The following is a 21,436-nucleotide window of genomic DNA, read 5'->3' as shown; positions in this document are numbered from 1 at the left end:
TCTATGAAGGGCAAAAAGGCCCCAGACGTTAAATTCACCTGACTGGATGAAAAGCGTGGCTGTGCTGGACACCCGTCCCCCTTTGCCGGAGGCAGTGACAGAGTACGTGCCTGCGTCACTGGGTCTCATCTGGCGGATTCGGAGAGTGTGCCGCCCCTCCTCCGCCTCCACCTCATATCTCGAACCATCCTTCAGCTGCACGTCACCCTTCCTCCACGTCACTGTAAAAACCAGTCATGATTCAGAAAGGTGCCGTGACTGTAGCGCACATTTATCAAAGCCAGTCAGGCATGCACATGAGCCATTGTTTTCCAAAAACTACAACATTAGTCCAGGAAAAATTGGGAATTTATACTCGACACATCCTTAAAAACCTTCAAAAATGTTCAAAACCTACAGAAAATATTTTAACCCTTATTATCTGTTTCTAAAAATGAATATGGAATTATGGGATTATTACATATTAAATCATTCTCACAGGGTCAACTTTACACTTTCATTCACTACTGTATAAACATAAATGCAAATTATAACATAACATAATACATACTTTACATTTATATTTACATTTACATATACAGCATTTTGCAAATGCTGTTATCCAGAGCATCTTATGATTTAATCATGTTACAGAGGTAGATGAATATAGTGTTAGGAGTCTTGTCCAAGGCCTGTTCTTGTCTAAGGCCTGTTATAACTGTATATTTCAACCACACGAACACAAAAAAACAATTATAAAAAGCATACCTAAGAACAGCATGGACAGGACTTGTAAGAGCTGTATTAAAAGCTACTGAAACCAGATTATTTAATATCTAGTGTATTCACAAACACCAAAACCAACTGCTCTATAGGTGGCAAAGTGGAGTCAGTTTTTGTTTTCTGAGGTATGATTAAGATGATTACAGAAGCCATGCAGTTGGAATGAAGTCCTGGAGAGGATTTACATTTACTTTTTATTTTGAGTTTGAGGCAGTTCCTAGATGTGACATTATCGTTTGCATAGTATCCTTTACAAACTGATGATTCTGCCTTTGCCCAATTCCCAACCCTGCTGCACTCAGTTTAGTGTGCCCTGAAGATGCTTAAGCAGTCTTGCCTTGATAAGGGTTTCCTGTGATTACGCATTCCAGAGTCACCTCTGAGCCAGCGGCAGCTACAGCATCCTTAAGAGGAAGTTCAAACACAGGAACGCCTGCTGAGTCCTCTTCTGCAGACATGTAGGAATCATCAGAGGAGTCCTCTGGGGGAGCCAAACACAGGTGTTGTTGTTACATATGAAGCCAAGACATTGATAGCTGCATATCAGAAACAACCGCATTATGCTGGGTCATATTCCATGTATAGCCTATTGCTGTCATAGTACAGTGTCTTATAGTGTGTCATCTTTATTTATATGCACCAGCAGTGCACTAGAGTCCATAGTTAATGTCTTTAGTGGACACACTGTCTTTATGCACATATTTTTTATGACTTACTGGTATCTATGATAAGTTCATATGCTTCAGCTATTCATTTATTTATTTAACGTTACACTTATATACCGTCTTTCTAGAAGCCCAAGGACACTTTGCAAACAACACAACATTCAATACACACACACACACACACACACACACACACTGGAGAGAAGTGGCAGCCAAACGCGTATTCTCAACCAGGAACGTCCACCTGGAGGACTGTGTTTGGCACTAGGATTTCTCCCAGGATAGAGCGCCAATCCATACACATTCACTCACACACATACATACAGACATTCATTCACATACGCGCTTATTCACTCACACACCAGGAGTTATTAGAGAAGCCAATTCACCTAATCTCCATCTTTTTGGACTGTGGGAGGAACTCCTGAGGAAACCCATGCAGACACTGGGAGAACAGATGGCACATGAACCCAAGATCCCAGTGCTGAGAGGCAAACGTGTTAACCACTAAGCAAACAAATCATTGAGCTTTTACAAATGAGAAAACATAGTTTAAGAACATTTTATAAGTATTTAAGTGCCTACTTGCTCCTATATAGTGCACCACTCAAGGTTTTAAAATGTTTGTCATGGCAATATGTTTTTACACTTATAAAGGCATCACACAAAGTCAAAATGAACTTTAATTCATAACATGTAACAAGAAATACACTCATTCATTCATTATATGTAACCGCTTATCCAATTCAGGGTCACGGTGGGTCCGGTATCTTCCCGGTATCACTGGGCATAGGGCGGGATCACACCCTGGAGGGGGCGCCAGTCCTTCACAGGGCGACCCACGCAGACACAGAGAGAACACACCACACTCCTCACAGACAGTCACCCAGAGGAAACCCACGCACACACAGGGAGACCACACCACACTCCTCACAGACAGTCACCCGGAGGAAACCCACGCAGACACAGGGAGAACACACCACACTCCTCACAGACAGTCACCCGGAGGAAACCCACACGAACACAGGGAGAACACACCACACTCCTCACAGACAGTCACCCGGAGCGGGACTCGAACCCCCAACCTCCAGGTCCCTGGAGCTGTGTGACTGCGACACTACCTGCTGCGCCACCATAAATACAGTTACGAGTTTTAAACAAATATCTGTTTTTTGATCAATATTCCATGAAGTGGAACAGAAAATATGACGTAAGTAAGAATGGTGTAAATTATTTCATTTCATCTTTGCTTCTGTTGGATTTTAACTGGGCAGGACTAAATATTCCTTATGTGACCTCAGGTCAGCCAAAGACGTAATCAGAGTCTCCTACCTTGAAAATATGACTGCCCTCCGTTTAGCCTCTATGTGAGTGGTTATTTATGACACTGTAGCGATGCCACTGTCAATCATTCGGTGATGTGACACACCCTCACACTTCTCAGTGGGCAGCTGCTCAGAATCTTTTGAGAACTTACTACTATTTAACTGCACTGCTATATAAATCTATTAAATCTATTTAATATAATTCTCAGAAATGCATATTCAGTGGCATTCCCTGGGTATTTCAACACATTTTATTTATTTAAAACCAGGTAAACAGGGGATATGAACAATTAATCTGGATCTGTGTGTACACGAAGACCCCTGTAAAGTATAGTTCATAGCCAAATCTACGAAACCTGCCTTAGTTAACAGACCTGAGTCTATGTACATTAAAAATGACATAAACAGAAACTGTGAAGACTGCTTTTTCAGAATGTGCTACATACTAAATTTACCAGAGCACATCACATGAATATTTTTAGCACAACCTTGAGACATCCTGTCCTCCATCACCCTTCATATTTCATATCTAAATGGTATTCTCACCTTGCTCTGGAGACACTGGTTGTCTCGGTTTACTTCTTCCTCCTTTTTTTGGTATTTCTGTTTGTTTGGCTTGTGTTTGGTCACATATTGCCATCTCCTCTTCCTCCTCCATAGGCTCATCTTCAACAACAATAGTAGGTATAGTCAGTTTAGGTAAGCGTGATGAGGCTTTCTTCTCTTCTCCTCCCTTAAATGACTTTGGGAATGTAGAAGCTGAACCAAAAAGCCTTGGGGGTTTCTGAGGTGTTTGGGTTGCTTCTCCTTTGAGGGAGGGCTGTGCTCTTTTGGGCACAGGACTCAAAGACTTTCGATCTTTCTTGGGCAATGGCTGCTCAGCCTCTGGAGATGAAGCCTCTTTTACAGGTGATGATGATCTAGTGCCCAATGTTTTTCTGGTGAGCCTTGGTGAATGCTGGACTGGAGGTTTTTTGACAGGGACGTCCTGAAGTGTGTTAGAATCCTCCACAGAATGACTAGGGATGACAGTTAAGTCTGTCCTTAACTGGCTTTTATGAAGTTTGTCAGGTTGTAATTGGGATGCTGCTATTGATATGCTTTCAGGTATGGGTGCTTGATATAAGAGTTCGGTTTTTGTTTGCTGTGACAGATCCTTTATGGGTTGCTTTGGTAGGTTCTCCTGAGGTACATCTGTGCTGTGATCTGTTATTTTCTCATCTGCATCCTTAAGTCTGTCATTGACCTTTGGTGGGACTTGCTCAATCCTATGCACGGGCCGTCTGCCAGTTTCAGTCACATGCTCAGCTGAGAAAGCTTTCTTGATATTAGGTTTTCCAACCAGTTTTTTAATCCGTTGAAGCTCCTCAGAGAACTTGTTATGAAAGGATTGCACCTTCTGAGAGTAGCTGGGCCGTTCCTCCAGCGAGGAGGCTCTCTGCTTGAAGATAGACCTCTTGATTGCCACATCACTCATGGGATTGTCACCAACCACACTGGATGCTCTTCCACTGAAACCAGCCCAGGGACGCCCTGACAAAGACATTCTTGGAGCATCGATGCTGTGCCGGCGTTCCTCAAAGGCTTTTACCTTTTCTGAGATTTTGGAACTTGATTGAGGGAGTTTGGGAGTCTGGAGAGAGGCTGGGTCTTGAGAACCACTATTCTGAGATGAGGTTGAAGATTTGGAGGATTTGATTTTCCCTGGGGGTTCCCCTTCGTCTCCTACCTTTTTGTTACCACTGTGGGCTGTTGTCGAGTCTGCCCCACTAATGAAATCTGAGGCAGGTATGGGGCTCTGGGCATTTTGGGAAGGCTGACTTGAGACAATTGGAGATGATTCCCCATTAAAAGAGTCCAACTGGCTCCTGAAATAGGGTGATTGAGGGAAACATAATGTTATGACAAAGAAAGAATGAAATGGCAGCACACTTCTGAAGTGTTATACTGCAGGCTTAGAATGAAGGGCTGGGAGTGTTCAACTGCAGCAAAGTAGCATAACAAGGAAAGCAAATACAATAAAACAAATAATAAATATCATGACTCACAACAGAAAACCAATTGCAAACAAGAGACATGAAAGTAGTGACAATCACTGACTGATGCATGCTACCACAGAACTACTAAAGATGATAAACAAAGCAAGTGGAGTCAAAGGAAGGTAATAATTCAAGAAAAATGAAAAATGTATAAAAATATATGAATGAAAACTTAAACCGAAAGAACTTAAAGACCATGACAGTTAAAAATGAACGGCAAAATTGAAAAAAAAATGAAAAATATGTATAACTTTTTTTTTTTTTGTATTAATTTGGTTTGTGCCCATTTAAACCACGAAGCGTTGTGCTGTGACATCACGAGAGCCAGTATTTACTCCTGGACACTGTATATCGAAAACGTCCTTTGTCGATAGAGGCTGAAAACGCTCCCATAGTAGTCACTGGCTATGGACATACTTTCCTCGGACCCCACCGCTGGGTAGTACACACTGATCTGAGAGGCCCGCACAAGGGCTTCTACTCCCAGGTGTCGGACCGGGGGGCTCTCAACACACCCAGCATTTGCTTGCCTGCCAGGCTGGAGGGGATCTTGTAGACCTGGGGCTCTTGAGCCCAGGGCCAGCAACTCTCTCTCCACTATGGGGCCATCACTTGGACTGGGGATATGGGCAACTGTTGTTTTTCCTCCACCTGAACAGATATTAGACTAGATTAGAATGGAGGCACACTGAAGCTACATCACAAAGAACTGACCATCCCTTCCCTATTGAATATTTTATATAAATGTCTCATAAGTTATAAACAACATTATTGGAATTTTTATTTTACTTTATTTTATTTTAATTCTTTTACCTGACAGTTGATTGCCAACTGCTTGAGCCCTGGATCTTTCTTTCGTCTCCATGGAGACCTGGGATTCCCCGTTCTCATCATCTGTGTTTTCGGAGTCTGCAGAGAAACAAAACAAGGCTTGTGAAAAGAATAAATCTCTGTTAAAAAAAAAACTTTTTCAGTGGGTGTACTAGCAATACATTGATGCCATTCTATCTAACAGCCTGTGGACAAGACATGAAAAAAGGTGGCATGTAAATATATATAATGCATAATAATGTCAGCATTTTTTGTATGGAATAAACACATGCTAAAATCCAATTTGCAGTATAAAGACAAACCATAAAAACTGGAGGCAAATACAATACCAATGTAGTGTATGTGGGGGATGTTCACCAATAATCAGTGGTCCCTTCACTCCCTGCAAGTAAAAATCACTTGGACCACAAGTGTACTGAACTGTGAAATGGATAAAAAAAAGTAAAAGCAGCAATTTACCATTGCTTTGCTTCCTGCACAAGCGAAAAACTTCACTTCCATAGCGGCAGAAAAAAGAAGTGGACAAAAGAGCACTGTTACTATAGAAACAAATGTCTATCTGCAGGCATGTGCGGGTGCATAGATGAGACCCACACGCACACACACAAACACACAATTTCAATGTTATTTCATCATCACTATCACTAATCCAATAATCTCTGCATTATTCAAAGCGCTCCAATATCCATTGCTATAATGAGAACCCTTAGAAAACCCACGAGAGCAAAGTATTAAAAACATTACCAGATCATTGGCTTTCTGTTTGACAAGCAAGGTAATATTCCCATTATTATTTCTAACAATATTTTTATAAGCATGCATACCATCATATAGTTAAGTCATTCATATCATGTTACATTTAATTTTTGATAATAAAGGTGTCATAGAACTAAACACACCATGAGTGAGTCTTCCAAACATCCAGCTAGAGTGTCCAGCTCTCTGGAAAGAACAACAACAACAACAGATTGTTAAGGATGCAGCTTAGCTCTGAGTTTATGGGGGCATTTAAAAAAAAAATCAATATTTTGATGCTATCTAAAGCTACATCTCCTCAGGGCTATCAAAACAATCATCATAAAATGGCACCAACAAAGCCAATCTCATATTCATAAGCGATGAACATGGATAATGTGATCATAAAGCAGAGGTATGTGTTTACAAAAATGGCTTTTGAATCTGTTTGGTTTTCAATTGTCATGCAGCATTTCAAACACCCTCCCATCTTGCTACCAAGGCAACAGGGTAATGTAATTGTCCCCATGGGCATCTCTCTCTCTCTCAGTTTCTCTCTCTCTCCCAATCAGTTTCCATTCCAGGAAATACATTTATTCTTCAAACACATTTCATGTACTGTATTATCCAACAGTTTATTACAGCATCACTGGTCCTAATCCTTATATAAGTAAATCATTCGGAGATTTCGCAGCTTCGTTAAGAAGAAAAAACGCCCACGTTCATCGCCATCAAAACAAGCATGTCGAGATCACTGAGTTGTTTACTTCATATGATGTCAGGGTGAAGGTTAAATAAAGGTTACAAGACTACGAAAGCAATCACAAAAGCAAGATAATCACCCAGTGATTTAAAAAATTAAAAATACAATCCGAAACTGTGAAAGACTACAGTGAAAGTTGATGATGAAGTAAAGATAAAGCCTCTGTGGATCACAATATCATCAATAAAGAGAACATTTTTCCCCCTTTTTATCCAGCAGAGAAAACCTTAGCTATTGACAACTTACCTGGAATCTTTTTTTGGACCAGATTTTCTTCATGACCCCAAGTGAACCAAATCTCCTCTACAGTGCGAGCGACTCCCCATTAACCTGAATGTGTTGATGACAAAGAGCAGAACTTTGGAACCTAGATTCGGATTTAGAGCTTGTTTTGGATTTCACGTCGTATCTAAAGGCGCCAGGCGCTTTGATCTGTGGCACTTGCTTAAATTTGTTGGAAACTTGAGAGTGATCTCCAGATATCTTCGATTTATAAGAGAGTAGTGGGTGCTATCAACATACACCCATGTTCTTCAGCACAGTAGAGCCCGCCAGCATGCTGGATGTAAACAGAAAAAAAAAAGTACAATCCACTGGATCTTAGCGAACACATCTCTACGCTTCTGCTTAAAAAAATCCACAGCCTCCAGGCACTGTGAGAAGTGGAGGTCAGAAAGCCTATTCTCAGCGTGTAACCACCCACTCTTCTTCTCTGAGTCCCATAAAAAGAGGTAAAGAAGAGAAAGGAGGGACTGTTGAGATGGAAAATGTGCTGAGGAACAATGCAGTAAAGAAAAAAAAAAACACAAGAAATGAAAGAAAGCCAAAGACAGTAGCGGAGCAGAGTGTAATCAAATCTAAAATAAGATTTTTGCTGTCTTAGCTCTTTCGCTTTCTCTCTCTCTCTCTGTCTCCTGTTCTCTGCTTCTTCTCCTCTTCCCAGCTTCCTCTTCTCCCTTTGTCTGTGGTGCTGACTGCGAGGAGAGAGGGAGCGTGGCTCTCAGCAAAAAAGCATCAATTATATATTCTGTCTGGCAGTGGCAGTGACGTCACACTAATCCCAGGTCGATGCTGCTGCTGGTGCTGCTACTGCTGCTGCTGCTGCCGGGATGAGGAAAAGAGAGGGGAAGCTGACAGAGTAAGCGGTAACTTTCCCTTCATCTGCTCTCCACAACGTCAGCCCCTCTTGTGCAGAACTACACACACACACACACACATTCTGTTCAAATGCTAAGTACCTGCCTTTGTGTGAATGCGCAACATTGTGTGCAGTTGAACGAGCACAATAGAAACATATTCAACATCAGACTTGGATAATGGAGAGGCAGTGGTTTCGGATTGTGTTCACTTGCAAACACAGCTTTCCTGAAAGAAGTGTATTACGGCAGTAAAGAAACAAATAATGCAACCAAGACAAGGAATCTAATAAATCAAATGTAGTAGAAGCGCCTCTGCAGGGCTTTAGACTGCATATATTTTATGGAACACTTCCTTCTTGATGCCCTTTTTTTATTGAAAGCACATGGAGATGAAGATACCAGTGCAATTGGGCACTGTAAGCATTCACAGTCAGCAAATGCCAAACCCACACACATTCCAACATCTCCCATGGTTTCTCCCTAATAGACGACAATCAATAAAAGAAGCCCACTCAACAGCAAAGAAAAAAAAAGACTCGGCTCAGGCTGCCTTCACATCTCACTTAAGTGTGATCGATCCGGCAAAAGAGCACAACTGAAATAGTGCCTCACAAAGTGCCAAGTAAACACAGATGTGTATCTGGAAATGGTGTTTTAAATCTGAATCCTGGAGGCTAAATGATGGATCGGTTACGAAAGCTCGAATGAATCTCATTTATGAAATATCTCTGAAGCTGGCAGATTTTTATCCGGACAACAGAAGGGAATGATGGACTTCGGAGAAGGGAAGACTAAGTGAAAAAGACAAGGCTCATTGATTTTTACCTTAGCCGGGGAAATAGGAAACACAAAGCGTCAACCACAACCTGTTTCGTTTCAGAGGGAAGCAAGAAAAGCTGGTGGTCTTTCAGCCTTTCAAGCTGCGTAGCCTTTCTATCTGTTTCTTACAGAGGTACAATATGACATTTCGTCTGAAAGATACAGTGGCGCAGGGAATTGAGTTCATGTGAAATTCACTCAGGCGAAAAAGTACAAAACCTCAAACATAGAGGTCAAATAAATACACGGGATATTTCAGGACATCTGCTGACACAATGTTTTGTCTGAAATGAACTGTAACAAATGTGGAACTGACATCCTACACTGATCAACCATAACATTAGGTTCTACCCTCACTCCACTGTCCACAGGAACACTTTGTAGTTCTACAGTTACAGAACTGTAGATGAGCACATCTGTTGCATTGTATACATTGTTTGCCCCCTTTCACCTTGTTCTTCGATGGTCAGGTCCTCCACTGGACCTCCACAGAGCAGGTATGATTCAGGTGGTGGATCATTCTCAGCGCTGCAGTGACATTGCAGTGACGCGGTGGTGGTGTGTTAGTGTGTATTGTGCTGATACAAGTGGATCAGACACTGCAGTGCTGCTGGATTTTAACTGCTTGACTGGGAAGAGTCCACCTACTAAAGATATCCAGCCAACAGTATCTGGTGGACGGCATCCCTTGTCCACTAATAAAGGACTAGAGGACAACCAACACAAACTGTGCAACAGCAGATAAGATACTTAAGATACTCTCTCTGACCTTACATCTACAAGGTGGACCAACAAGGTAGGTGTGTCTAACAGAGCGGACAGTGAGTGGACACAGTGTTTAAAAACTTCAGCAGCACTGCTGTGTCTGATCCACTCGTACCAGCTCAACAAACACTAACACTGGGAATGATCCACCAGCCAAATCATACTTGCTCTGGGGTGGTCCTCTGGGGTTCCAGCGAAAAATGGATTGTTTATCCTGTAATCATAAAGCTGAACTGTTGGCTCAACTATTTTAAGAGTGGACAGCTTTACACTATATGTAGCAACGCTGATAACAGTACATAGACAAAACAGCATTAGTGCAGTCATGCAGTGATACTGGATGTTTATTTTGAAATATATATACACCACTTTAATTCTTCCAAAATGATTTCAGTAGTAGGCCTTCACTTTAGATCCTCAAAGCTTTGTACCAAAATGAAGCCTTCTGCTGAAGAAAGGAGGTCTTGATTCTCTGTCACTTTGCCCTTAGAAAGTACAAGTGCCCCTTTCGGCTGCCTCTATTATAGATTTATTTTACAACTAAGAATTAGACTCGAATGCTTTAAGGATTTATTTTCTGATCCACTTCAATCTTGCCCTGGCAACAGAGCTTGTGAGTAGTCTTGAGTTCCTTAAGCTTCATTGCTCTCAGTGCCCCCTCTGGTGCAGTACCAGAGGCTGAAGTGATTTCCCATTAGGAACTCTGAACTAAAGCAAATGTAAGCATCGCCACAGCACAGAAAATCCCTCCATTAAAGCACTGAACCTGGAGCTTTTTACCCAAGTTCTCCCCAGTTATAGTCATTAGCAATGCCACCTGCTAGCTGGGTCTCCTCCTTATGGAATGCTTTTAGACACTTCAACAACCAATGGAGGGGAACATAAACTGCCTCGTTTTGTTTAGACACCCACATCGACTGCCTTCGTGCTGATGGGGAGAGGGTGGGTATCCAAGAAAGAGCAAGGCTAATTATGCGGTCTTAGACTTTGGGCCTCTGGTGGCTCTAGTAATCTATTTAAGGGAGCATCTCATTGCAAAATGTTAATTTGGATGCCATTAAAGGGTTATAACAACATGGTAAACTTTATTGTGGCTATTTTAGGAAATGAAAATTATTCATGCGAGGATGTAGAGTTATATCATTGCAACAGTAATAAGACGCCATAATTAGCAATGGTCACTGTATTGGCAATACATTTTTATGGAGGTTATAGACATTGTTAGAGCAACTAAATGTCTGTGTCAGGAATTGGTGCATCTTAAAGAAACACTATGTAAGATTTAAAACTTTTTTGCTTCTGTGCTATCCCTACATTTGCAGAGTGTAATTCTTTTTTAAACACTGTCCTAAAATCAAGGGGAAGGGGAAAGGGAGGAATTACACAGTGCAGTTTCTGCAGTGCTGAGCCTGGAGTAGCAATGACATAGGCTCTATTCTCCCTATCATGTCAGAAAATCATCTCTTTGAATTTGAAGCTGTCATTTTAAGGTAAAAATATTACCTAGGGTTCTTTGAAATATGAGATATGAAGATTGAAGCCCTTGCTAGTGTCATGGGAAAAATAGGGCAGGTGGTGCTGTGAAACAGTATAAGAGCCACTAATCCCAAACAGACTCGTGAGTCCAGGTGACATTTAAAATAGAACACATGTAGAAACATGCTGACAACATGACCATAGCACCTCACAGTTATGATAGCACAGACCCCAGTTATGAAACTCTTCTTGCAGGCTATGATGTAATCAGTACATTTTGTGCCTATAGACAGTAAGTTATTTAGTGCAGCGTTATGAACAGATCACAAAAAAACATAACTACAGTTAAAGACTGTTTTGTTAGAAATCACCTTCACTGTACAAAGACCTATAGAACTACAAAACTATAGAGTGAACTTTTTCATTTTCCATTCACGAAACAAAACATACAATGTGAATCAAAAGCCCCAGGTGAGCAAGCTGAATGCAACAGTGGCCAGGTAAAACTCCCTCGACACTGGAGGAAGAAGCTCACAATGGGACCCATCCAAGAGCCCTATACTATATTATATTATATTATTATTAGTAGTAGTATATTATAATATACTATATTATTTACCTTATAATTATGCACTTAATAGTGATCTGTACAGTGCAACTACATTGTTTTGTACTTGTTTTGTACCTCATGTACTTGTGCATCTTAAAGCCTGAAGTTTGTTTCTTATTCAAACAGTGCCAGAATGCCACTAGGACATGACTTATGGTGTAAAAATCTGAATTAGAAACAAATAACGAGACAAATAGTGAGTAAATGGAAAGCATTGCATATTTAAATTGAACTAATTGCACAGTATGTGATATTTGTGTTGTGAGGACATGTGCACCACACCGTGTGATATTTGTGTTGTGAGGACATGTGCACCACACAGTGTGATATGTGGATGCTAAACTGGACGGGATCCATCTTTACTGACCTGTTAATACACATACAAATGCAAAGATGCAAACTAGAGCATTTATCACAGTGAGAGTTCTGTATCTAAGTGATAGATTTGTTTTACTTTGCTTTTTTTCCCAAAACACACTGTTTTTATTAACTTTTGCACTAGCTTTGTCTTAGACTGATTCAAATAACTGAATGAATGCTTTCTTTGAGCAGATATTTAAGACATTTAATTCATGACTGGCCAAATTTAGGAAAAATCGGTTTATAACCATTTTCTTCCACAGATTGTCTAATATGGATCCTGTTACACAACATACACATTTCTGTAAGAAGCAAAGCTGTGGAGAACGCACCACTACCCAATGCCAAGAGTTGGACAGAGGAGTATAAATCCCCCAGCAATCGGGCAGTTTTGCTGTGAAAAAGAGTTCTTTGGAGCAATGGAACACCACTCAATAACCGAGATGAGCTGGACTGGCAATGTTCCAGTATCTACTGCAAAGACTTCCCCGAAACATAGAGACCAATTTCTTAGTAATACCCTTAATTTCAAGTGAAATGTTGGATCAGATGGTCTCTAACATTAAAATCCACTGCGTTTAATATAACTATAAATATAAGAGTGTTTTTTACTCTATATTCTGTACATAATAATTCAGTAAATATATATTTACTGAATTAGTTTGTCCAGAATATACAGTAAATATTTATTATATTGTCTACAAGCTTATTATATAAGCCAGTATACATACTTGTATGTATATATACTAATTTGCACCATATACAGTGATTTATATATATACCTATATATATATATTATATATAATGTACCTAATATACATTATTTTACATATTTTAAATATATATTATATAACACACACACACACACACACACACACATCTATCTACAGTTAAGAAAACAAGACTAAAATGGCTAGAGTTTATCAGCTGTATCATCAAGCAATATGCTTCACATTCTGCACAGGACTAGTTTCACATAACAGCAAATAGTTTTAAAGCTGACATGTGCATGTACTGTACAGGTGGATGATAACAGTGACCAACACTAGAATTGTACACTAGCATTCTCACATATAAGCTACAAATACAACCCAGAACAACTGCATGAAGCTAATGACATTTTCACCTATATTCTTAAAAAAAAAACAGGAAGAACAATTTAATATTAAACTGTGAAATACCGAACACTTTGAAATGTAATATAGGATGAATGACAGCTCTATTATACTGGAATATAACAAAGCCAGCATTAGCTAAGGCCTATCATTCCATCTAAGATACCTAAACCGTCCCTTCTTCATTTCAGCATCACTATGAATCACTCTTACAGTAGCAAATTCTTTATAGCTCCCATGAAATAAATTACTGATTTAGTGCTGGGGTCAGCAATGGCACAAACCCGAGCAGAGTGGATTACAAGATGGATACTTATATAATTAGACCTAATGAAAGTGGTGTGCATTCATTTCTCAAACACTGTAAACCTATTTGGTAGCACATTAATTTAAAGATTGGTATTAAGTGGTTAATATTATGATAATAATATAATAAGAAGTTGTATTTACTTATAAATTATATGTCAATTTTGTTGTTGTTACTGCTGAAATTTAGTGCTAATGCTGTATTAATATTAATTCAGTTGTTTTTAAGTTGTTTCTGACAACTTTAAATGCCTTTAAATGATCGGTTACATTATGGTGCACACACAAAGTCAGTGTATCTCACATCAACAGATATCATCAGTTCTAACTGGTCTATGTTTTAACCCGAGCAGGGACTCGAACCCTAGTCATCACTTCTCTCTGATCTGTGCTTTACCTGAGAAGGGAATCAAACCTAGGTCATCATTTCTCTCTTATGAACTTTTATCCAAACTGGAATTTGAACCCCAGTTTTCTACACAGAAAGCAACAGCTTTACTCACTAGATCAGTGGTGTCAAACCAAATCCACGGAGGGCCGTGTGGGTGCAGGTGTTCTTTCCAACCACGCAAAAGCCCCACACTACTGAAAGTCAAGATCTATTGATTAGATCCAATGATTTAAAACAGGTGGAATGAGGTGTGGCTTCTGCGTGGTTGGAAAGAAAACCTGCACCCACACGGCCCTCCGTGGATTTGGTTTGACACCCCTGCACTAGATCAACCTCACACTACAGCAATGTCCCTCATTATTCTTACAGCTCTAATACCATGTAGTGTCTGTGTATTTTCAGTCATTAAGTTTAATGAGTATTTTAGAGCAGTAATATTACATAATTTTAGCAGACTTTAAAAATAATTTTCTGGGTAATAACCCAAATTAATAGTTAATATGTAGATAATCATCATTTGTAACTTGTTACACATGCAATTCCTGAATATTTATTAGAAGCAACTAAGAATCTGATATTTAATTTAGGGGGAATATGTTTAATATATTATTTACCTTATAATTATACACTTAATAGTGATCTGTACAGTGCAACTACATTGTTTTTTCCTCATGTACTTGTGCATCTTAAAGCATGAAGTTTGTTTCTTATTCAAACAGTGCCAGAATGCCACTAGGACATGAATTATGGTGTAAAAATCTGAATTAGAAACAAATAATGAGACAAATAGTGAGTAAATGGAAAGCATTGCATATTTAAATTGAACTAATTGCACAGTATGTGATATTTGTGTTGTGAGGACATGTGCACCACACCGTGTGATATGTGGATGTTAAACTGGACGGGACCCATCTTTACTGACCTGTTAATGCACATACAAATGCAAAGATGCAAACTAGAGCATTTATCACAGTGAGAGTTCTGTATCTAAGTGATAGACTTGTTTTACTTTGCAGTTTTTTTCCCAAAACACGTTTTTATTAACTTTTGCACTAGCTTTGTCTTAGACTGATTCAAATAAGATAAATAATAAAAACAAAATACTTGCTCAACTGAATGCATGCTTTCTTTGAGCAGACATTTAAGACATTTAATTCATGACTGACCAAATTTAGGAAAAATCGGTTTATAATGTTACACAACATACACATTTCTGTAAGAAGCAAAGCTGTGGAGAACGCACCACTACTTTATATGAAATATAAATCAACAGTGTCAGTTAAAAACCTGGTAGAATATCTACAAACATGATTAGTTTGCTCTTACAGAGGCTGTATGATTCTCTCACTTGCATGGGGTAGGGTTGCATGAGTAAGACTCACCCTTTCTTTTCTCTTCGACAGAGCCATATGTCCTTTCCCTCCTTACACTTCTCAAAGCCTTCCTAGCATCCACCAGCTCTTTCCGAATCATGGCTATGAGTCTGCCTGATTTATCATACAGGCATGTGCATTCCCAATGACTAAACTGGCAAATTTCACCTTGTCTCTAGTGCCTTTTTTGCCCCATCCTGGCCGTCTGCTGGATACCCTACAACCTTCTGGTTGTTGACGGGTGAGCCCAATGGTCTATTTTGAGTGGTTCATAATACACCCCCAGTGAACCCCACTCAGGCCCGGCTTTCACTAATACCAGAAGATTATGGCAGAGGATCACTTGATCTTCCGTGCCGCTCTTCAGTCAAAAACATTTCAGTCACTTAGCTGCATGATGTTTTTGTTGGTTCATCAAAAATTATGGTGGAAGTGTGAACATTGAATTCCAAAATACATGTCCAATGTTTGCAGACACCAGATTTAACAAATGAATTTAGAACTTTTAAGGTGCACCCATTAAAGAACTATGGATCTCCGTAGAAACGCATTGATCAGTAGAATGGAACACTCTGGAGATAAGCTAAGGTCACCATGCCCAATGTCAAACACGAGCTATAGGGGTATAAAGTCTCCCTGTATTGATGTACAGCCCCATCCAATATATTTGGGTTGAGTTGGAATGGGGTTTGTGATCCACAAGTATTTATCCATCATCAGTGGGATATAGCATCTAACCACATTAAAGCTCTTATGGCTGAATGCCATCAAAACCTCAGAGAAATGATCCAATGTCATCTAGAGTCTTGTAAGAAGATTATAAGCCATTACTACAAAGGAGAAGGACTATATAATAATGCTACAAATTTCAGATGACATGCTGAACACCAAGGTATCTACATACTTTGGGCCATATTGGCTTTCAAAGCATTGTTGGTTCGCCTTCAAACAATCCATAGGAAGAACTATTCAAAAACTGTAAAGTTATATATCAGCCAATATCTAATATCTGTATATTCAAAAATAATAGGAAAGCCACAGAATTGGCTGAGATATATTAAGCTGGCTACCTGTGTTGTTATAAAATTTCTATACTTTTAATTTGTGCAAAATATTACACTAAAATACATGTATGAATTTTAAGTTTAATATTATTGCTTATATTTCAGTAGTTCGACTTATTCATTCATTCTTGGTCTGTAACCACTTATCCGGTTCAGGGTTGCGGTGGGTCCGGAGCCTACTCGGAATCACTGGATGCAAGGTAGGAACACACATGGGAGGGGGTGCCAGTTCTTCAGAGGGCGACATACACTCACACATTCACACCTACAAACACTTTTGAGTCACCCATCCACCTAACAGCGTGTGTTTTTGGATTTAGAATAAATATAGCTCTAAATCTGTAGTTTAGTTTAGTTAGTTAAGAGAGTAACTGGTAGAACCAGATATATCCAGATATTCATAATGAATACATAAATGTTCACTTTAATATACTGCCTTTGCCAGGAAGTGTGTGATTAAGTGCAGAGTGCTTGCATTTTGTTACCGTAGCTCTTCCACACGGACAATGATCAGAATCCCTTATTATACAGTTCTGAAATGAATGTGTACCAAATGCAATAAATCAACCTTAACAGCTTTAGTGTTGCTGTAGTCTGCACAGTGTGACTAAGCAATTAGCAACATGCTCTCTAAGATAGACACAAAAAAATCCTCATATTCACTGTGATTCATCTGTAGGCTGTTGAACCTTATATTATACTATTGGTTGAGACGTGTGAAAACCCCAAATTTTATTGATATACAGTTTTCTCTACCAACCTGAAGAACCATTTATAGTGTCATATTTTAATTTTCTCTAACATGCATACAGTAGCATACTCCCATATCCCAGCTAGCTCAAACACCCTTCCTGATATGTTTTACTCAGGACATTTCTGATATCTGAGGCTCAAACCCACATCCCCAGGATATATATATATATTTGAAAATCACTGGGTACATGGTTACACACTACCTTCTGTGATGCATTGTGGGATTGGTTGAGTGCACTGAAACCCATCCATTATGATTTCAGACACTACCCTAAAATGGCCGAACCCCAAAATAGTGCAATATATCGTGGCTAGGGAACAATTATGAACTCAACGCATGTCTTTATGGAACGGTCATGCCTTCCATCATCCCTCATCCACCACACTTTACTGTTGGCACTATGCATTCCAGTAGTTAAAGTTCTTCTGGCATTACTCAAAACCAGATCTGTCCATCAGGCAGCCCAACAGTGAAATGTGATATCGTCATATCACGTCATTCAAGGCCAAATGTGGACCAACTGCAGATGTGCCAGATTTTGGCTAAATATTCTTTGCTATCTGGGAAGGTCCCAACACAAACTCTTGTGCTGAAGTGTTTCCGTAGACCAGGGGTCATGGATAGGCAGATCGCGGTCAGAGTCTGAACCCAGATGCTGTCCTATCCGGACCTGGACCTGGAACTTTTACAAATTAAAAGAGCTGTTTAATTTTGAACAGAGTGTTTGTTTTAAGTAGGGTGACTCTTCTTGTCATTACAGATAAGGTTTAGCGCTCCAGGAAACTCACAGACTAATCACATGCGTTTCTGCATATCACACAGTAAGCTCAGCCTATCAGATCTGTACTTTTTCATGGGAGCTGTGACTCGAATGAGTGACACACATAGGGCAGGGCTCCAGACACCGCTGTCCTAGGGCCAGTAAAAATAGCCCAAGGGAAATGATAAAAGAGCCAATCACACTCCTGGTTATGGAAAAGCAGTAACGTCAACTGCAACTACAAGACAAGTCATTAGGGACTTTATTTACATATGCGTTTTTTTTTTATCAATGTTTTATTTGTAAATTTCACTTGAAATGAGAAAAGGACATTTTATTTAGAGTATTTTTTATTTATAATTATTCATAAATCCTGTTGAAATATGCTGAAATGTAATTTGATTTGACATTCAGTTAACTACATAAAACGTTGCTATAACTACTAGGTTATTTTAATGTACAGGATATGGCACTGATCATAAAGTTATACATTATGTTCCGGACCTTGGCTTCTGAAATTTTTATTTGACTAGATCTTAAAGAATTTTAATAAATTACCCCTGCCATAGGCCTGTAAATGCAACAGGACACTACAAAAGAGGATAGTTTTTAAATTTTTTACATATTATGCATTTCAGCACACGCAGGCCATGCTTGGTGAGTCACTTTGTGTCTGAGCACAAGTAACAGCGCTGTAGCAAAGTAGAAACTCCAAAACGTGGCCTGCAGCTGTGACATTATCCAATAGCAGAGCCATATTTAAAGTCACTGGGTTTGATTTTACTTTCAGAGTGTGGCTGAAACACCTGAAGTCATTATCAGAAGGAGTTTCCACATTCTCTTGGCTGCACAGTGCACATTAAATGCTTTAAAACCCTGTAGAATGCATTAAATACTCAATGTTTGACTGTCACTGCTAAAACTAATTCCCCAGCATTGTAATGCAATCTTTAGCCTTTGACCAAATAAAAAAAATCCATGGAGTTGTTTATCCACAATCTAATAATCCATAGACTTAACAGATGCCTATATAACAGGTTAAATAAACTGTTTCCGGAGTGACGTATGGCTTGCAAGTTGAGGTAATGCGCTAAGTGAGATTATTCTCTGTGATGCAAAATCGATGGTCATCTCACTTCCGTACCTAAGCCAAGATGCAGTGCATGGTGTTTTTTGATTAACCATGTTTTTATTCAACTGTAGGGGAATAAATATTGCCTGAGATCAATTGGCTTGGGTCGTGCCAACTCTCCCCCACCTCGTGCACATGTCCGATTCTCGTCACAGATGTAGACTCAATACGCACAGCAGCAGCTCAGCAGCAAAGGAGCTATAATTGTGGATGATGTGTGGCAGAATGACAGTAGAGCTGTAACTCGAGGCCTGGCACATTCCACACTGTAAATAACCACAGACACTGAGGGAGGGAGGGGGGAGAAAGAGAGAGAGAGAGAGAGAGAGAGAGAGAGAGAGAGAGAGTGCGCGGTGCTGAGTGTTCTGACAGCTGAAGGCCCTGCATAGTCATGGCACACGATTGACATAGAGCTGACTTTCACCCAGTTCAGGGTGTGTGTATTGGTATATGAGTATGTGTATGTGTGTGTGTGTGTGTGTGTGTGTGTGTGTGTGTGTGTGTGTGTCTTTATAATACTCCTCTGTATTTTAGACACAACCACCTCCAGCTGCTTGAACAGAAGAACCGTTTCCTCATAATATTCTTAATCTTACAGAACTGAAAATAAATATAAACACTAATACAACAATTTTGAATACTTCTACCACTAGCAAATTACAATTTCTATTATATAATTTTCAGAGATTGAGATACATTTACCAACTTTGATGTTCCTATCAACATATGCTTGTCCCTTGAATCATGAGGATGTTAACTGTATCCAACACGTTGCTACACATCGTCACTGTCCAATTACAAAACACGTATCTCCCAAAACAGCAACTCTTCAGGAGAAAGGAAAAACCTTCTTAACTTTCAGTGGAAGTCAATGTAAAATATTTTATTCCAAATAATTAATTTTGGAACATTTCTATTGGTCCATTTATTATGTGATGTAGCAAAAAAGAAATCCACAAAAATGGAGATACATGTTTTAATTGGACAGCAACATCAAGATTAAACATCTTGTCCAAAGAAACGTATTGTTTATAGACTGGTGTCCCTGCCCAAGTTAGAAATAAAGCTCTAGTCTTGGCAATGATGGAGTCGCTGATGCCCACTACACAATATGAACCATCAATGTACTGAAACCAGTTAAAGAAAAACTAGGTAAAATTTTTACCTTACAATTACACCTTCAAAATAACTGTGATGCTTCAGTGACCTGTAATAGAGAGAACAGAGACTCTGTTGTGTCTAATCCAGGCTCAGAACTAAAGAAACTGCACTATGAAGTATGACAACAGAAATGGGGTGTACAGGAGCAGAAATGACTGAATCTTACCTAGTGTTTCTTTAAACATACATGAGTTCCATATACCCTACAGCTTGAATTTGTTCCAGTAGTTGTCATTTGAGTAATGACCTTGTAATTAAGCCCTTAGTAACATGAATGAGAAACCTTGATATAGGATAATGCACATCAGTTCTGAAACATCTTTGAAACCACAGCCGATTTTCTGCAGTTATTAAGATGCAATTAATTACAGTAAATCACCTTTTTGTTTCTACACTTTACACTTCACTTAACCTATAGGTACACTTTGTAGTTCTACAATAATTGAGTGCAGTTCATTTGTTGCTCTACATAGTAACCACCCCATTTAACCCAGCTCTTCAATGGTCAGGACCACCACAGAGCAGTTATTATTTGAGTGTGTGGACTATTCTCAGCAGCAATGCTGTGCCTGATCCTCTTGTACCAACACAACACTAACACACCACCACAATGTCAGTGTCACTGCAGCGCTGAGTATGATCCACACTCACAAATTATAATAATACCTGCTCTGTGGAGGTCCTGACCACTGAAGAACATGGTGAATGAGGGGCTAACAACATATGCAAAAAAAATATATATGATCTGTGGAGCTGTTAAATGGAGAATGAGTGTAGAAACAAGAAGGTGACTTTAATGTTATGGCTGATTAGTGAATAAATAACCATTATTGTGCTAGCTGAAATGTATACTGTGATAATAATGAATAAAGAAATGCTACAAACACAGGCTTCCACATTAAGCACTGTTACATCATTACATGTGTGAATGACACCCATTTAAGAAAGAAATACTGAAAAACTTGTATACATACTAATACATATTTTATGGTGGAGCTATTTCACAGCCCTCAGTAAAGGTCAGTACTCTGTTGCAGTCATTCTCAGCTTCAGTCCTAACCTAATTTGTGTGAATTATACACTTCATACAT

At 39.4% G+C, this 21,436-nt stretch overlaps 1 protein-coding gene across 1 annotated transcript in view; it reads right to left on the bottom strand.

Moving 5' to 3' along the window:
- spega (striated muscle enriched protein kinase a) overlaps nt 1-21,436 on the bottom strand; it is a 51,343-nt gene that overhangs the window by 28,421 nt on the left and 1,486 nt on the right. Inside the window, exons 2-6 of the mRNA XM_066663200.1 lie at nt 5,605-5,700; nt 5,307-5,442; nt 3,299-4,620; nt 1,100-1,243; nt 39-221 (exon numbers count right to left, since the gene is read on the bottom strand). Of these exons, the coding sequence (XP_066519297.1) occupies nt 39-221; nt 1,100-1,243; nt 3,299-4,620; nt 5,307-5,442; nt 5,605-5,700 (1,881 nt within the window). The remainder of the gene's footprint in view (nt 1-38; nt 222-1,099; nt 1,244-3,298; nt 4,621-5,306; nt 5,443-5,604; nt 5,701-21,436) is intronic.

This window comes from Hoplias malabaricus, chromosome 3 (assembly GCF_029633855.1).
Source record: "Hoplias malabaricus isolate fHopMal1 chromosome 3, fHopMal1.hap1, whole genome shotgun sequence".
NCBI classification, from domain to species: Eukaryota; Metazoa; Chordata; class Actinopteri; order Characiformes; family Erythrinidae; genus Hoplias; species Hoplias malabaricus.
The sequence above is the reverse complement of the archived record's forward strand: the minus strand, read 5'-3'. Positions and strand labels throughout refer to the sequence as shown.